At 49.0% G+C, this 14,709-nt stretch overlaps 1 protein-coding gene across 1 annotated transcript in view; it reads right to left on the bottom strand.

The window, feature by feature from the left end:
• ABCA7 (ATP binding cassette subfamily A member 7) overlaps positions 1-14,709 on the bottom strand; it is an 81,091-nt gene that overhangs the window by 4,369 nt on the left and 62,013 nt on the right. The window contains exons 36-45 of the mRNA XM_079961076.1: positions 13,958-14,135; positions 11,596-11,711; positions 9,395-9,539; positions 8,333-8,456; positions 6,381-6,510; positions 4,618-4,738; positions 3,347-3,409; positions 2,572-2,678; positions 1,317-1,458; positions 67-201 (exon numbers count right to left, since the gene is read on the bottom strand). Coding sequence (XP_079817202.1) covers positions 67-201; positions 1,317-1,458; positions 2,572-2,678; positions 3,347-3,409; positions 4,618-4,738; positions 6,381-6,510; positions 8,333-8,456; positions 9,395-9,539; positions 11,596-11,711; positions 13,958-14,135 — 1,261 coding nt within the window. The remainder of the gene's footprint in view (positions 1-66; positions 202-1,316; positions 1,459-2,571; positions 2,679-3,346; positions 3,410-4,617; positions 4,739-6,380; positions 6,511-8,332; positions 8,457-9,394; positions 9,540-11,595; positions 11,712-13,957; positions 14,136-14,709) is intronic.

Genomic DNA, 14,709 nt, shown 5'->3' with positions numbered 1-14,709 from the left:
CCCCCCCCCTTCCGGCTCGAAAAACGGCCAGCGACACAAAAGGCGGCGCCGCTCCTCATCACTGACCAGGAAAATGACCGGCGGTGCTCCGATGAGCGCGATGGCCGTGGAGAGCTTCCGTTTGTTGCCTCCGCTGTAGCGTCCGGCGAGCCTGTCCGCGTAGGACATCAGACCAAGCGTCGACAGTCCCCATTTGACCACCTGGCAGGGAGAGAGAGATACCGGTTGGGCAAGAGGTGGGGAGCCCAGCAGCAGGGGGCGCCAGAGCGAACGACAGGCAGAGCCAGCGGAGCCTAGATTTGCCCCCATCATAATACAGTGGTACCTCGGGCTTACATATGCTTCAGGTTACATATGCTTCAGGTTACAGACTCCGCTAACCCAGAAATTGTGCTTCAGGTTAAGAGCTTTGCTTCAGGATGAGAACAGAAATCGTGCTCCGGCGGCAGCAGGAGGCCCCATTAGCTAAAGTGGTGCTTCAGGTTAAGAACAGTTTCAGGTTAAGAACAGACCTCCGGAAGGAATTAAGTACTTAACCCGAGGTACCACTGTTATAATACAGGCGTATCTTGGAAGTCAAACAGAATCCGTTCCGGAAGTCCATTCGACTTCCCAAATGTTTGGAAACGAAAGTGTGGCTTCTGATTGGTAGGTCCTGCAGCCAACCGGGAGCCCCGTCGGACGTTCGGCTTCCAAAAACCGTTCAGAAACTGGAATGCTCACTTCTGGGCTTGGTAAATATAAAAGGTAAAGGGACCCCTGGCCATTAGATCCAGTTGTGGCTGACTCTGGGGTCGCGGCGCTCATCTCGCTTTATTGGCCGAGGGAGCCGGCGTACAGCTTCCGGGTCATGTGGCCAGCAGGACTAAGCTGCTTCTGGCGAACCAGAGCAGCGCACGGAAATGCCGTTTACCTTCCCACCAGAGCGGTACCTATTTATCTACTTGCACTTTGACGTGCTCTCGAACTGCTAGGTGGGCAGGAACAGGGACCGAGCAACGGGAGCTCACCCCGTCATTGCGGGGATTCAAACCGCTGACCTTCTAATCGGCAAGTCCTAGGCTCTGTGGTTTAACCCACAGCGCCACCCGCGTCCCTTGGTAAATACAGTTATCCTTTATTAGGCATAGCAAACCACACATTATCAAACAGACTCTTCTGGGTTTGGATCGTTCGGGAGCCAATTTGTTTGGGAGCCAAGGCGTTCGAGATCTAAGGTACGACTGTAATAAACAACCAAGGCACCGTCTGAGCATGCGCAGAGTGTTTTTTCGGCCAGGGCGCCAGAGAGCCGGCCCTTTTTTTGCAACTCTCACCCCGGGAATTTCGGTTTCTGGGACCCCGCGCAGGCGAGAGTAGAAGACGAGATGTTCGCGTCCAGTTAGCAGGTCGTTGATGGCGTCAAATTGGGGGCAATAGCCCATGTTTTGGTGGACGGCTTGCAGGTCAGTGATTACGCTGTAGGTGGGGTGAGGGTTAGGAAAGTGGGAATTGGAGAGAGAGACGGCTTTAAAGTTACATGGGTTTAATTGCTATGTACCTTATCTGATTTTTGTTTTTCTGTTGTCTGTTTGGTTGAGTTTTTATTACTTGTTTGAAAAATCAATAAAAATTAATATTAAAAAAAAAAAGAGAGAGACGGCTTTGAAACAAGAAGCAAAGATCATGGCAGGTTAACCCAGGTCTCTCCACCGCCCTTTCTTAAATTTGTGGTGTTGGGGGATGAGTGTTCAGACCCCTGGGCTCTCACTTGTGGGGTGCCTCAGGGCTCCGTCCTCTCCCCTATGCTTTTTAATATCTATATGAAGCCGCTGGGCTTGGTGTTCACCAGTATGCGGATGAAACACAGCTCTACCTCTCTCTTAAATCAGAACCAGTGAAGGTCCTGTGTGAGTGTCTGGAGGCGGTTGGATTATGGATGGCGGCTAACAGATTGAGGTTGAATCCCGACAAGACAGAAGGACTGTTTTGGGGGGACAGGAGGCGGGCAGGTGTGGAGGACTCCCTGGTCCTGAATGGGGTCACTGTGCCCCCAAAGGACCAGGTGCACAGCCTGGGGGTCATTTTGGACTCACAGCTGTCCATGGAGGTGCAGGTCAGTTCTGTGTCCAGGGCAGCTCCACCTGGTACGCAGGATGAGACCCTCCCTGCCTGCAGACTGTCTCGCCAGAGCGGTGCATGCTCTAGTTATCTCCCACTTGGACTACTGCAATGTGCTCTACGTGGGGCTCCCTTTGAAGGTGACCCAGAAACTGCAATTAATCCAGAACGCGGCAGCTAGACTGGTGACTGGGACTGGCCGCCGGGACCATATAACACTGGTCCTGAGAGATCTGCATTGGCTCCCAGTTCTGTCCCTATAATTCCCCAAAAGAAAAGCTTCTGGGTTTGTTTGTTTGTTTACAAATGTTATTTTAAACATCCTTTTCCTTGCATTATATATCATTTCCCAGTGAAGCTTTAACCTTACTACAAGCCCACCAGGTATGATAAACAGAATCTTCTTTCTCTTTAGATTTCCAACACTTACTTGATTTAGACTTATGCGGTTTTTTCCCAATCGCCACTGACCTGTAGCCTTTCAGAAAGGCCCTTCCGGACGTCACCTCGGAGTCTCCTGTTAGCATTTTGAAAGTCGACGTTTTCCCGGCGCCGTTGACTCCCAAGAGACCGAAACACTGCGGGAAAAGTTTGGGTTGGACTTTTGCGCCAACACAGAGTGTGCACAGCCACTGGGGGCGCAGAACTAAAAGGCCGCCCCAATGTCTTTGCTTAGTTTTAGTTTTTTTAGCGGTCGAACATTACAAGCCATCAGTCCTTCTCACAAGGCCTCAGCAGCAGCTGACAAAACATTTGATCAGCTTAAATACAGTTTCAAATAATCAATTGTCCTCTCACATCCCTTCCTGTACCCGGTGCAGAAAGTAACCCCCTTTCCAATTTGGCAAAAAGTCAAGAGACTACAGGTTCGCAGCGAGGTATGTTAGGGTTACCAGACGTCCCCAATTCCAGGAGACAGTCCCCGGATTTGCATATCTGTCCCCGGACAAATTCCGTCCCCGGATTTCTTCATATTTATCTATTCTTGTTCTGCGTCGACATGCAGTTTGTTCATCTGTAGCTAATCCGTCTATATCATCAATCCATGTGCTCAACAGAATCTTTTTGCAGCTCTCCCAATTCATCAAAACAAGTTTTTTTTGATTCTAATATAGCACGGCACATCCATATTTTGACCCCTTGATATCTCCCACGTTTCCGGAATACAGTTTAGAATTAAATTCCGTTCCCCTAAATATGCCTCTCCTCAAGAACGCCCGATTCCTTCCCCTTCAAGGTCACTTACTTCCCCCGGAGCGATACCCACGCACAGGCGATCCACCGCTGGCTTCTTGGTCCTCCGGTAGATCTGGGGAAAGATTTGCAGGCTGGCGGTCACATGTGAATTCCTCTCCCCACCCACTAGGGAGTGCTGCCAGATTGACACACTTCCTGCGCATGGCAAAGGGGCATCTTCATGTCCCACCATCCAGACAGGGCCTTCTTGGTGGTGGCTCCCAAACTTTAGGGTTCCCCTCTCCAGAGAAGCTGCCTCCTTGTTGTTCTCCTGCCAGCGACGGAATACTGCTTTATACTCCGACAGGCCTTCAAGGAATGACTGTAACTTAAGGAAAGAGCTTTGGCCCCCCACATCCAGTGCCTACATTTTAATATAATTCTCTTTTAAATTTAAACATTCCTTTCCTCCCACGCCTTGGGCTAATTAAACAATCCATGGCCTTTTAAACTGCCTTTTTGTGTTTAATATTGTGCTCCTCGGATGAAGGGCACGAAATCAATTCCATAAATAAGTAACACACAAATGCCTAAAATAATAATAATAACAATAACAAATTGCAAATAATAATAATACTAGCAATCGATTGCAAATTGCTGCAAAAATGCGGGGAAGTTGGAAAAAATCAAGAAAAGGAGAAGAAGGGGAATTGGAAGACACTTCCTTTCCCTAGCAATACACGAATGCTTTAAATAATAATAATAATAATGAATGCAAATAATTATATAGGTAAAGGTAAAGGGATCCCCTGACCATTAGGTCCACTCGTGGCCGACTCTGGGGTTGCGGCGCTCATCTCGCTTTATTGGCCGAGGGAACCGGCGTACAGCTTCCAGGTCATGTGGCCAGCAGGACTAAGCCACTTCTGGTGAACCAGAGCAGCGCACGGAAACACCGTTTACCTTCCCGCTGGAGCAGTGCCTATTTATCTACTTGCACTTTGATGTGCTTTCGAACTGCTAGGTTGGCAGGAGCAGGGACCGAGCAGCGGAAGCTCACCCCGTCATTGCGGGGATTCGAACTGCCAACCTTCTGATCGGCAAGTCCTAGGCTCTGTGTTTTAACCCACAGCGCCACCCGGGTCCCTAGGGACGATGGTACTAGCAATCAATTGCAAATGGCTGCAAAATGAAGGGAGCCCAATTTAAAGCTGGGGGGAAATGAGAAGAGGAGGAATTGGCAGGACCCTTCCCTAGTGGGACATGAACGCCTTAAATCGATCACCTGTCAAAACGTGCTGTGCATTTGCCCCTCCCTGCTCGCCCCCCTGCCCCCCACACCTTCGTCAGCTGCTGCAGTACGAGGATGTCTGCGGCCGGTACCCCACTGGTGACCCTCTTCCGTTCCTTGGCAACATCCTCGTCCTCTTCTCCCAGTGAGGACTCCTTGACCGGGGAGGGCCTGGAAGGGGAAGGTAATGTAAAGACCCCTCCATCGGCTCTGCTGTGGCCGGCCGACCCCACCAGTGATCCTTTTAAAAGGTAAAGGGACCCCTGACCATTAGGTCCAGTCGTGGCCGACTCTGGGGTTGCGGCGCTCATCTCGCTTTACTGGCCGAGGGAGCCGGCGTACAGCTTCCGGGTCATGTGGCCAGCAGAACTAAGCCTCTTCTGGTGAACCAGAGCAGCGCACGGAAACGCCGTTTACCTTCCCGCCAGAGTGGTACCTATTTATCTACTTGCACTTTGACGTGCTTTCGAACTGCTAGGTTGGCAGGAGCAGGGACCGAGCAACGGGAGCTCACCCCGTCATTGCGGGGATTCGAACCACTGACCTGATCGGCAAGTCCTAGGCTCTGTGGTTTAACTAACAGCGCCACCCACATCCCACGTATTTCTAGTAGTACCACCAAATCAGAAATTTTTGATATAACTGTAAAAACTGCTCTGAAAACGTATCATTCCAAAAATGAAACCTTCACCTGGTTGTAAATGATTTATACCAGCAAGGACGAGTCTATCTGTAAACATATATATGATTTAATTCAAGTCTTATCAACTAGAGTCTGACTGCGGTTGGGGCATGCATAAAAAGGTGTGTGTGCCATAGCTGTCAACTTTTCCCTTTTCTTGCAAGGAATCCAATTCGGAATAAGGGTAAAGGGAAAGGGACCCCTGACCATTAGGTCCAGTCATGGCCGACTCTGGGGTTGCGGCGCTCATCTCGCTTTACTGGCCGAGGGAGCCGGCGTCCAGCTTCCGGGTCATGTGGCCAGCAGGACTAAGCCGCTTCTGGCGAACCAGAGCAGCGCACGGAAACGCCGTTTACCTTCCCACCAGAGCGGTACCTATTTATCTACTTGCACTTTGATGTGCTTTCGAACTGCTAGGTTGGCAGGAGCAGGGACCGAGCAACGGGAGCTCACCCCGTCATTGTGGGGATTCAAACCGCCGACCTTCTGATCGGCAAGTCCTAGGCTCTGTGGTTTAACCCACAGCGCCACCCGCGTCCCAGTCCTCCTTTTACCCTTCTCCAAAAAGTGTCGCCTGATGGGCAGGGGCGTCTTGCCCATGGAGGCAAGTGGCGTGGGGCGCCAGGGCGCCAGGAAAGAGGCGGAGGCTGGGCGCGGTTTAAATCAATTTGATTTAAATCAAATGCACCCTGCTTCCAACGCGGGAAATTATTGCCCGACGAAGGGCTCGAACCGGGAACCCTGAGATTAAGGGCTCCGCACTCTGCGGAAACCAGCAATCTTCAGGATGGAGATGGCCAGGAATGGACTCGAGACTTTCCCGTGTGATGGCTCTGCCACCGAGTGGCGGCCATTCTCTAAAAAAATCTGGATTCTAGTCCCCATGATTCTGCACAAAGAGCTGGTTCAAACAGGGTGCATTTTCAAACAGTGGCTGCCCCCCAAACCTAAAAATAAAGTTAAGATTCTAGTCCTCATTGATGTCAAAAAAGGATTGCCGTAACGGGAGCATGCAAAGCTTCCTTTAACCCGGAGATGGTTTAGTGCACCAAAGGCCATGCTGACCTCGAAGCCTGCCTTTCTGCATGCGAGGCCGTTGGCTCTAACCACTGAGACACACAGCCCCCTCACCGGAAAGAGAAGAAGAATTTGTACTGCACCAGGAGAGTGAAGGCAAAGAAAACGGCTCCTTCCACAGCCATGGCGAAGATGTTCTTCCCTGCTAAGTCCCAGCTTAGAGGAGAAATGAATTTTCGGTCACCTGCGCAGGGGAAGAGATGTAAACATGAACAGAGAGCAGCCTCTGCTGGCGAGAGAAAAATGGAGAGGGAGGCTTAATCGGTGTTGGGTTTTCTCCAGTTGTAGAGGGATAGCTGCCTGTCTGTGCAGCAGATTCATAAAAACAAATTAATTATTATTATTATTATTATTATTATTATTATTATTATTATTTACTTATACCTGGCTGGCAGCCAGATTCTGCGCCCAGATTTGTAGGCACAGATCATCATCTAGAATAAAATAGCTTGCTAGAAATGCTGAAATCGCCCTTTGGAGTGCCTCAGGGTCAATTTTTATGGTAGCCCAAATCTCAGTTGTACAGGTGTTTGTATATATCTCAATTTTAACTCATGAGCTATTGCTGCAATCTGCTCTGATGATATTTTTCATCTTTACGAACACTGTTTTTACTGCGTTATGCGAGCTGGTCTTTGACCGTAATAAATTATCTATCTATTACTTATACACAACCCATCTGGCTGGGTTTCCCTAGCCACTCTGGGCGGCTCCCAACAGAATATTAAAAACACGATAAAACGACAAACATTAGAAACTTCCCTAAACAGGGCTGCCTTCAGATGTCTTCTAAAAGTCAGGTTGTTTATTTCCTTGACATCTGAAGGTTGGGTGTTCCACAGGGCGGGCGCCACCACCAAGAAGGCCCTCTGCCTGGTTCCCTGTAACCTCAGTTCTCGCAGGGAGGGAACCGCCAGAAGGCCCTCAGGAGATGGACCCCGGTGTCCGGGATGGAGACGCTCCTTCAGGTATACAGGGCTGTTTAGGGCCTTCAAGGTCAGCCCCAACACTTTGAATTGTGCTTGGAAACGTACTGGGAGCCAATGTAGGTCTTTCAGGACTGGTGTTCTGTGGTCTCAGCGGCCGCTCCCAGTCACCAGTCTAGCTGCCGCATTCTGGATTAGTTGCAGTTTCCAGGTCACCTTCAAAGGTAGTCCCACGGAGAGCGCATGGCAGTAGTCCAAGCGGGAGATAACCAGAGCATGCACCACTCTGGCAAGACAGTCCGCGGGCAGGGGAGGTCTCATCCTGCGTCCCAGATGGAGCTGCCCTGGACACAGAATTGACCTGTACCTCCATGGACAGCTGTGAGTCCAGAATGACCCCCAGGCTGCGCACCTGGTCCTTCGGGGGCACAGTTACCCCATTCAGGACCAGGGAGTACCCCACACCTGCCAGCCCCCTGTCCCCCCAAAAACAGTCCTTCTGTCTTGTCAGGATTCAACCTCAATCTGTTATCCGCCATCCAACCCGTTTTTGCTAGTGCCCAGCTTCCAGGTCGGCGGCGAGGGAAGCAAATGAAAGGGAAATGCTATCTGATCGTGGAATCATAGAATCCTAGAGTTGGAAGAGACCACAAGGGCCATCGAGTCCAACCCCCTGCCAAGCAGGAAACGCCATCAGAGCACTCCTGACATATGGTTGTCAAGCCTCTGCTTAAAGACCTCCAAAGAAGGAGACTCCACCACACTCCTGGGCAGCAAATTCCACTGTCAAACAGCTCTTACTGTCAGGAAGTTCTTCCTAATGTTTAGGTGGAATCTTCTTTCTTGTAGTTTGGATCCATTGCTCCGTGTCCGCTTCTCTGGAGCAGCAGAAAACAACCTTTCTCCCTCCTCTATGTGACAGCCTTTTATATATTTGAACATGGCTATCATATCACCCCTTAGCCTCCTCTTCTCCAGGCTAAACATGGAATAATAGAATTAAAGAATTGTACGGGTGGAAGGGACCCCGAGGCGCAACCGCTGCCTCGCTTTGTTTGGGAGCCGCCAAACGCCACTCACCGAAGCGCTCAAAGGCGTCCGCCATCGCCTGGTTCTTCACCATATCGATCAGCCCGCGGCCCAGGCAGAAGTGCGGGAAGATGAGGAAGACTTTTTTAAGGATGACGTTGATATCGTTCAACTTCTGCTCAGGAGAGGGGAGCAAACACACGCACACATATTTATTTACTTTAAAAAAAAATTCCCATGGATAACCAGGCTTCTCCTTCACAGGAGTTCCTAGTTGGCATACCCAGTACAGCATAACAACCAATTTCTACATTATTATTATTATTATTATTATTACTTTATTTATTGAATTTATATATCGCCCAATACCCGGAGGTCTAACAATTTCCAAATTTTGCATCCCATTGTTTTGCAGGCCTCAAGTTTCCAGTCCTCCTGAAGGAGACTGCTCTTCTTTTTAAAAAATAATAATAATATTGGTGTTTGTTTAAACTTCAAGGCATGCACACAAACTGCGCCTTACAGAAATAAATGACGTTCATTCAGGTATACAGGACCGAGGCCGTTTAGGGCTTTCAAGGTCAGCACCAACACTTTGAATTGTGCTCGGAAACGTACTGGAAGCCAGTGTAGGTCTTTCAAGACCGGTGTTATGTGGTCTCGGCGACCACTTCCAGTCCCCAGTCTAGCTGCTGCATTCTGGATTAGTTGTACTTTCCAGGTCACCTTGAAAGGTAGCCCCATGGAGAGCGCATTGCAGTAGTCCAAGCGGGAGATAACCAGAGCATGCACCACTCTGGCCAGACAGTCAGCGGGCAGGGAGGGTCTCATCCTGGGTACCAGATGGAGCTGCCCTGGACACAGAATTGACCTGTGCCTCCATGGACAGCTGTGAGTCCAGAATGACCCCCAGGCTGCGCACCTGGTCCTTCGGGGGCACAGTGACCCCATTCAGGACCAGGGAGTCCCCCACACTGGCCCGCCCCTGTCCCCCAAAGTAGTCCTTGTCAGGATTCAACCTCAATCTGTTAGCTGCCATCCATCCTCCAACCGCCTCCAGACACTCACACAGGACCTTCACCCCGCAAGGACCCAGTCGTCCCCGTAGCCTACCTTGTCGGTGAAAAGTTCGAGAACGAAGGTGGCCACGCTTCCGTTGATGCCAATGAAGAGATTGACACATGTCAGGACCACATAGGCAGTGCTTGGGACACTGAAGAGGAACGAGGCTGGGTACATCAGGGGGGTGATGGACCAGCTGGGGCAGGCAAAGAGAGAGGAGGAAATGAAAAAGAACCATTGAATACTTATCCTAAATACAGCGGTGCCTTGGTTCTCAAATGCCTTTGTACTCAAACAACTCAAATGCATCCATTCTTAAGGAAATCAGCCCTGAGTGCTCACTGGAAGGACAGATCCTGAAGCTGAGGCTCCAAGACTTTGGCCATGAGAAGAGAAGACTCCCTGGAGGGCACAAGGAGAAGGGGACGACAGAGGATGAGATGGTGGGACAGTGTTCTCGAAGCTACCAGCATGAGTTTGACCAAACTGTGGGAGGCAGTGGAAGACAGGAGGGCCTGGCGTGCTCTGGTCCAGGGGGTCACGAAGAGGCGGACACGACTAAACGACTAAACAACAACACTCAAACAACTTAGAACCCAAACACTGCAAACCCCGAAGTTAAGTGTTCTGGTTTGCGAACCTTTTTCAGAATCCGAACATGCTCTGTTTTGAGTGCCACCCTTCCGTTTTGAGCGTTACGCTGAGGTCTGTCTGTATTTACTATTTATTTTGCATTTTGGTTTTTGCGGCTCTTTTCCGTTTTGTTTTCGCGACTGTGTGGAACCCAGTCCAGCTACTGGTGGATTGCGTCACAAAATAAACCGTGTACTGTAGTCACACAATCAGTCCATCAGTAGCTGAACTGGGTTCTGCACAGCCACAGAAACAAAAGAGTCGCAAAAACCAAAACACAAAACAAATAGCAAAAACAGACAGACCTCAGCGATACACTCAAATCGGAATTGTGTACACGGTTTATTGTTTTCATTTTATGGATCCCTGGTCTCGTTAGATAGCAAAATTCATGTTCAATTGCTGTTTTAGGGGTCGTTTTTAAAAGTCTGGAACGGATTAATTCATTTTGCATTGCTTTTGGGGGGAAAGCGCGCCTTGGTTTTGGAACGCTTTGGTTTTGGAACGGACTTCCGGAACGGATTAAGTTTGAGAACCAAGGGACCACTGTCTTCATCGGAGCAGATTTACATGCAAGTAGGATTTGAATAGCAAACAGCAGCCACCCAGAGCAGCCAGGGAAACTCGGGGTACAAACAATGAAACCATTAGTGGAAAATAATTCAGATATTCTTAAAGTATCAGTGAAACACCGGGCAATAGATATAGAACACAACATAAGACCTCAACCTCTGGGAGAAACGTTGGAAAAGTGATTTGAAATTTGTTGTTCTCTGAAAGAGAACTATTTGATAATGATTCATGGATATTTAACTTAGGTTGGCTAAGATCCCGAAAGCGGAATCAGATACGTGTTGGAAATGTAAAGAAATGGGAGGAACTTTTTTCACATGTGGTGGACGTGCAGAAAGGTGAAAGAATATTGGGAAACGATTTATAGTGAGTTGAAAAAAATGTTTAAATTTACCTTCCCCCAAAATACAGAGTCTCCTTCGTTGTGAATAACTCACAGAGAAATCCCCAGCTGCCGGAAAAGAATTGGGGGGGCATATTTACCCGATTCCCCCCCCAAAAAAACTCTACAACTTTGGCTGCCAATATCTCCCGAGGCGGGACGCGGGTGGCGCTGTGGGTTAAACCACAGAGCCTAGGCCTTGCCGATCAGAAGGTCGGCAGTTCGAATCCCTGCGATGATGGGGTGAGCTCCCGTTGCTCGGTCCCTGCTCCTGCCAACCTAGCAGTTTGAAAACACATCAAAGTGCAAGTAGATAAATAGGTACCACTCCAGCACGAAGGTAAACGTGTTTCCGTGCGCTGCTCTGGTTCGCCAGAAGCGGCTTAGTCCTGCTGGCCACATGACCCGGAAGCTGTACGCCGGCTCCCTCGGCCAATAAAGTGAGATGAGCGCCGCAAACCCAGAGTCGGCCACGACTGGACCTAATGGTCAGGGGTCCCTTTACCTTTACCTCCCGAGACAGACGGACGTGAACAAACATGGCCAGAGAACCGTACTGCCAAATCTGGCAAAACTCAAATCCAGCTGTGTTTTGTTCTGTGTATTCTTTTGGGAAGCGTGGACTGAATCGAATCTCTTACCCCTACGCCCCTAACGGCCTTACCCGTAGAGGAAGAGGAGGAGGATCAGAGCCGGCAGATTGGCTAAGGAGACGTATGATTTTTGCTGGAAACAGAGGAAAATCAGCACCACCAGGAGCGCCGGAACGAGATAGTTGCACTGGAAGAAGAATGAGAAGACACAAAGGCGAGTTTGGCAAGATGCTGAGAAGGGAAGGCTTGGATATCTCCCCCTGGATTTTGGAACTCTGAATTGGTTTCCAATCTAACAGCAGACCCAGCTGGCTTGGGGACATTGGTTTCAGCGGGTCTTCTCTGAGCAGGGCTTGACTGGCTGCAACACAAAAAACAGCGACCATTTGTTGTGGACAAAGGACAGCTGGACATATAAAGGGCCCCATGACCTTCAGTAGCTGAGGGCAGGCATAGGCAAACTCCAGTCTTCCAGATGTTTTGAGACTACAATTCCCATCATCCCTGGATAACAGGACCAGTGGTCAAGGATGATGGGAATTGTAGTCCCAAACATCTGGAGGGCTGGAGTTTGGGACTACAATCCCCATCATATATCTTGAAAAATATTGTAAAATTAAGGATTGTTAGAAAGATGCTGGAAAAAGAAAATTATATAGTTTTGGTAGAAATGATATAAAGGATTAAGCAAAAATGAATTGATGAAATTGATGAAAGAGAGAATGTAAAATAATAATATATTAAGATAAATTATTAAGTTAAAAACAAGGCTGGAAGGATTTGCTGAAATAACAATTTGAACTAGAATACAAAAATGGGAGGTGTGAGGAGGTCAAGGAAATAAGTAAAGGAAGAAAGTTAATTTAAGGTTTAATCTTTTTTTTCCTTTTTTTAATGATTGTATTTTTTCTTTGTATTTTTTTGGTTTTTGTATTTTTCTTCTTTCTTTTTGTAATTCTTAAATTCCGAATAAATATTATTAAAAAAAAAATACAATCCCCATCATCCCTAGCTAACAGGACCAGTGGTCAGGGATGATGGGAATTGTAGTCCCAAAGATCTGGAGGGCTGGAGTTTGCTTATGCCTGGGCTTAGGTCCTCATCAAACCTAAATCCAGCCCTGGCAAGTTCGCAGCGTCGGCCTCACTCCGCTGTGGCGCTTCCACTTCCGGGGCCCTCCTGATCACCCCCCAATTTTATTTTATTTTTAAACCAGGGGTTCCTTTAAAATGTAAAAATCCACCCCAATGGGCCTGTTGGCCCTCCAAAATAAAAATAAATAAAATAATAATAATTTATTACAATCATACCTCAGGTTACAGGTGCTTCAGGTTGTGCAATTTCGAGTTGCACACCACGCCAAACCCGGAAGTACCAGAATGGGTTACTTCCAGGTTTTGGCACTTGTGCATAAGCGTTAACTCGCACTTTGCGCATGCGCAGAAGCGCTGGATCGTAACCCATGTGTGTGCAGACGCGGCACTGCAGGTTGCGGACGTGCCTCCCGCACGGATCACGTCCGCAACCCGAGCGTCCACTGTATTTATACCCCACCCATCTGGCTGGGTTTCCCCAGCCGCTCTGAGCGGCTTCCAACAAAATATTAAAATACAATAGTCTATTAAACATTAATGGTAAAGGGACCCCTGACCATTAGGTCCAGTCGTGGCCGACTCTGGGGTTGCGGCGCTCATCTCGCTTTATTGGCCGAGGGAGCCGGCGTACAGCTTCTGGGTCATGTGGCCAGCAGGACTAAGCCGCTTCTGGCGAACCAGAGCAGCGCATGGAAATGCCGTTTACCTTCCCGCCAGAGCAGTACAGTGGTGACCCGCAAGACGAACGCCTCGCAAGACGGAAAACCCGCTAGACGAAAGGGTTTTCCGTTTTGGAGGCACTTCGCAAAACGAATTTCCCTATGGGCTTGCTTCGCAAGACGAAAATGTCTTGCGAGTTCCTGCGGGTTTTTTCCCATTTTTTCCCCCTTTTCCTAAGCCGCTAAGCCGCTAATCAGCTGATCCGCTGATCAGCCGCTTAACAGCTGATCGCTAAAAGCCGCTAAGCCGCTAATAGCGCTAATCCACTAAACTGTCAATGGGCTTGCTTCGCAAGACGAAAAAACCACTATACGAAGAGCCTCACGGAACGGATTAATTTTGTCTTGCGAGGCACCACTGTACCTATTTATCTACTTTCACTTTGATGTGCTTTCGAACTGCTAGGTTGGCAGGAGCAGGGACAGAGCAAGGGGAGCTCACACCATCATTGAGGGGATTCAAACCGCCGACCTTCTGATCGGCAAGTCCTAGGCTCTGTGGTTTAACCCACAGCACCACCCGCATCCCTATTAAACATTAAAAGCTTCCCTAAACGAAAGAGGACATGTCCTGGTTTTTCAAGGACGTATGGCAACCCTTGCTTCTCTCTCTTTCTTACCATATCCCAGGCAAAGTTGCCCAGCCAGTAGACCCCGGGCTTCATCCCGCTAACAATCTGGAGGTGTTTGGCTTTGCTGACGCGCTCCTCGATGAGGAAGAGGACGAAGCTGGCCGGGACGAAGGACATGGCGAACATCACACAGATGGAGACCAGCACGTCCACTGACGTGGCCATCCTGTCAGTAAGGAAAATCGGAGGAATACAGTAGAGTTGGGGAAGAGGGACCTCATCCCATCTAGTCTGACCCTCCGTGATGAAGGAGGGAGAGAATAATAATAAATAATAATAATAAAATAATAATAATAATAATAATAATAATAATAATAATAATAATTTATTTATTTATACCCCGCCCATATCCCCAGCCACTCTGGGCGGCTTCCCAAAAAAATATTAAAATACTGTACTACATCAGACATTAAAAGCTTCCCTAAACAGGGCTGCCTTCAGATGTCTTCTAAAAGTCTGGTAGTTGTTGTTCTCTTTGACACCTGGTGGGAGGGCGTTCCAGAGGGCGGGTGCCACCACCGAGAAGGCCTTCTGCCTGGTTCCCTGTCACTTGGCTTCTCGCAGGGAGGGAACCGCCAGAAGGCCCTCGGTGCTGGACCTCAGTGTCCGGGCAGAACGATGGGGGTGGAGACGCTCCTTCAGGGATACTGGGCCGTTTAGGGCTTTCAAGGTCAACACCAACACTTTGAATTGTGCTCGGAAACGTATTGGGAGCCAATGTAGGTCTTTCAAGACCGGTA

Source organism: Podarcis cretensis (genome assembly GCF_951804945.1).
Source record: "Podarcis cretensis genome assembly, chromosome: 18".
Classification (NCBI taxonomy): Eukaryota; Metazoa; Chordata; class Lepidosauria; order Squamata; family Lacertidae; genus Podarcis; species Podarcis cretensis.
The sequence above is the reverse complement of the archived record's forward strand: the minus strand, read 5'-3'. Positions and strand labels throughout refer to the sequence as shown.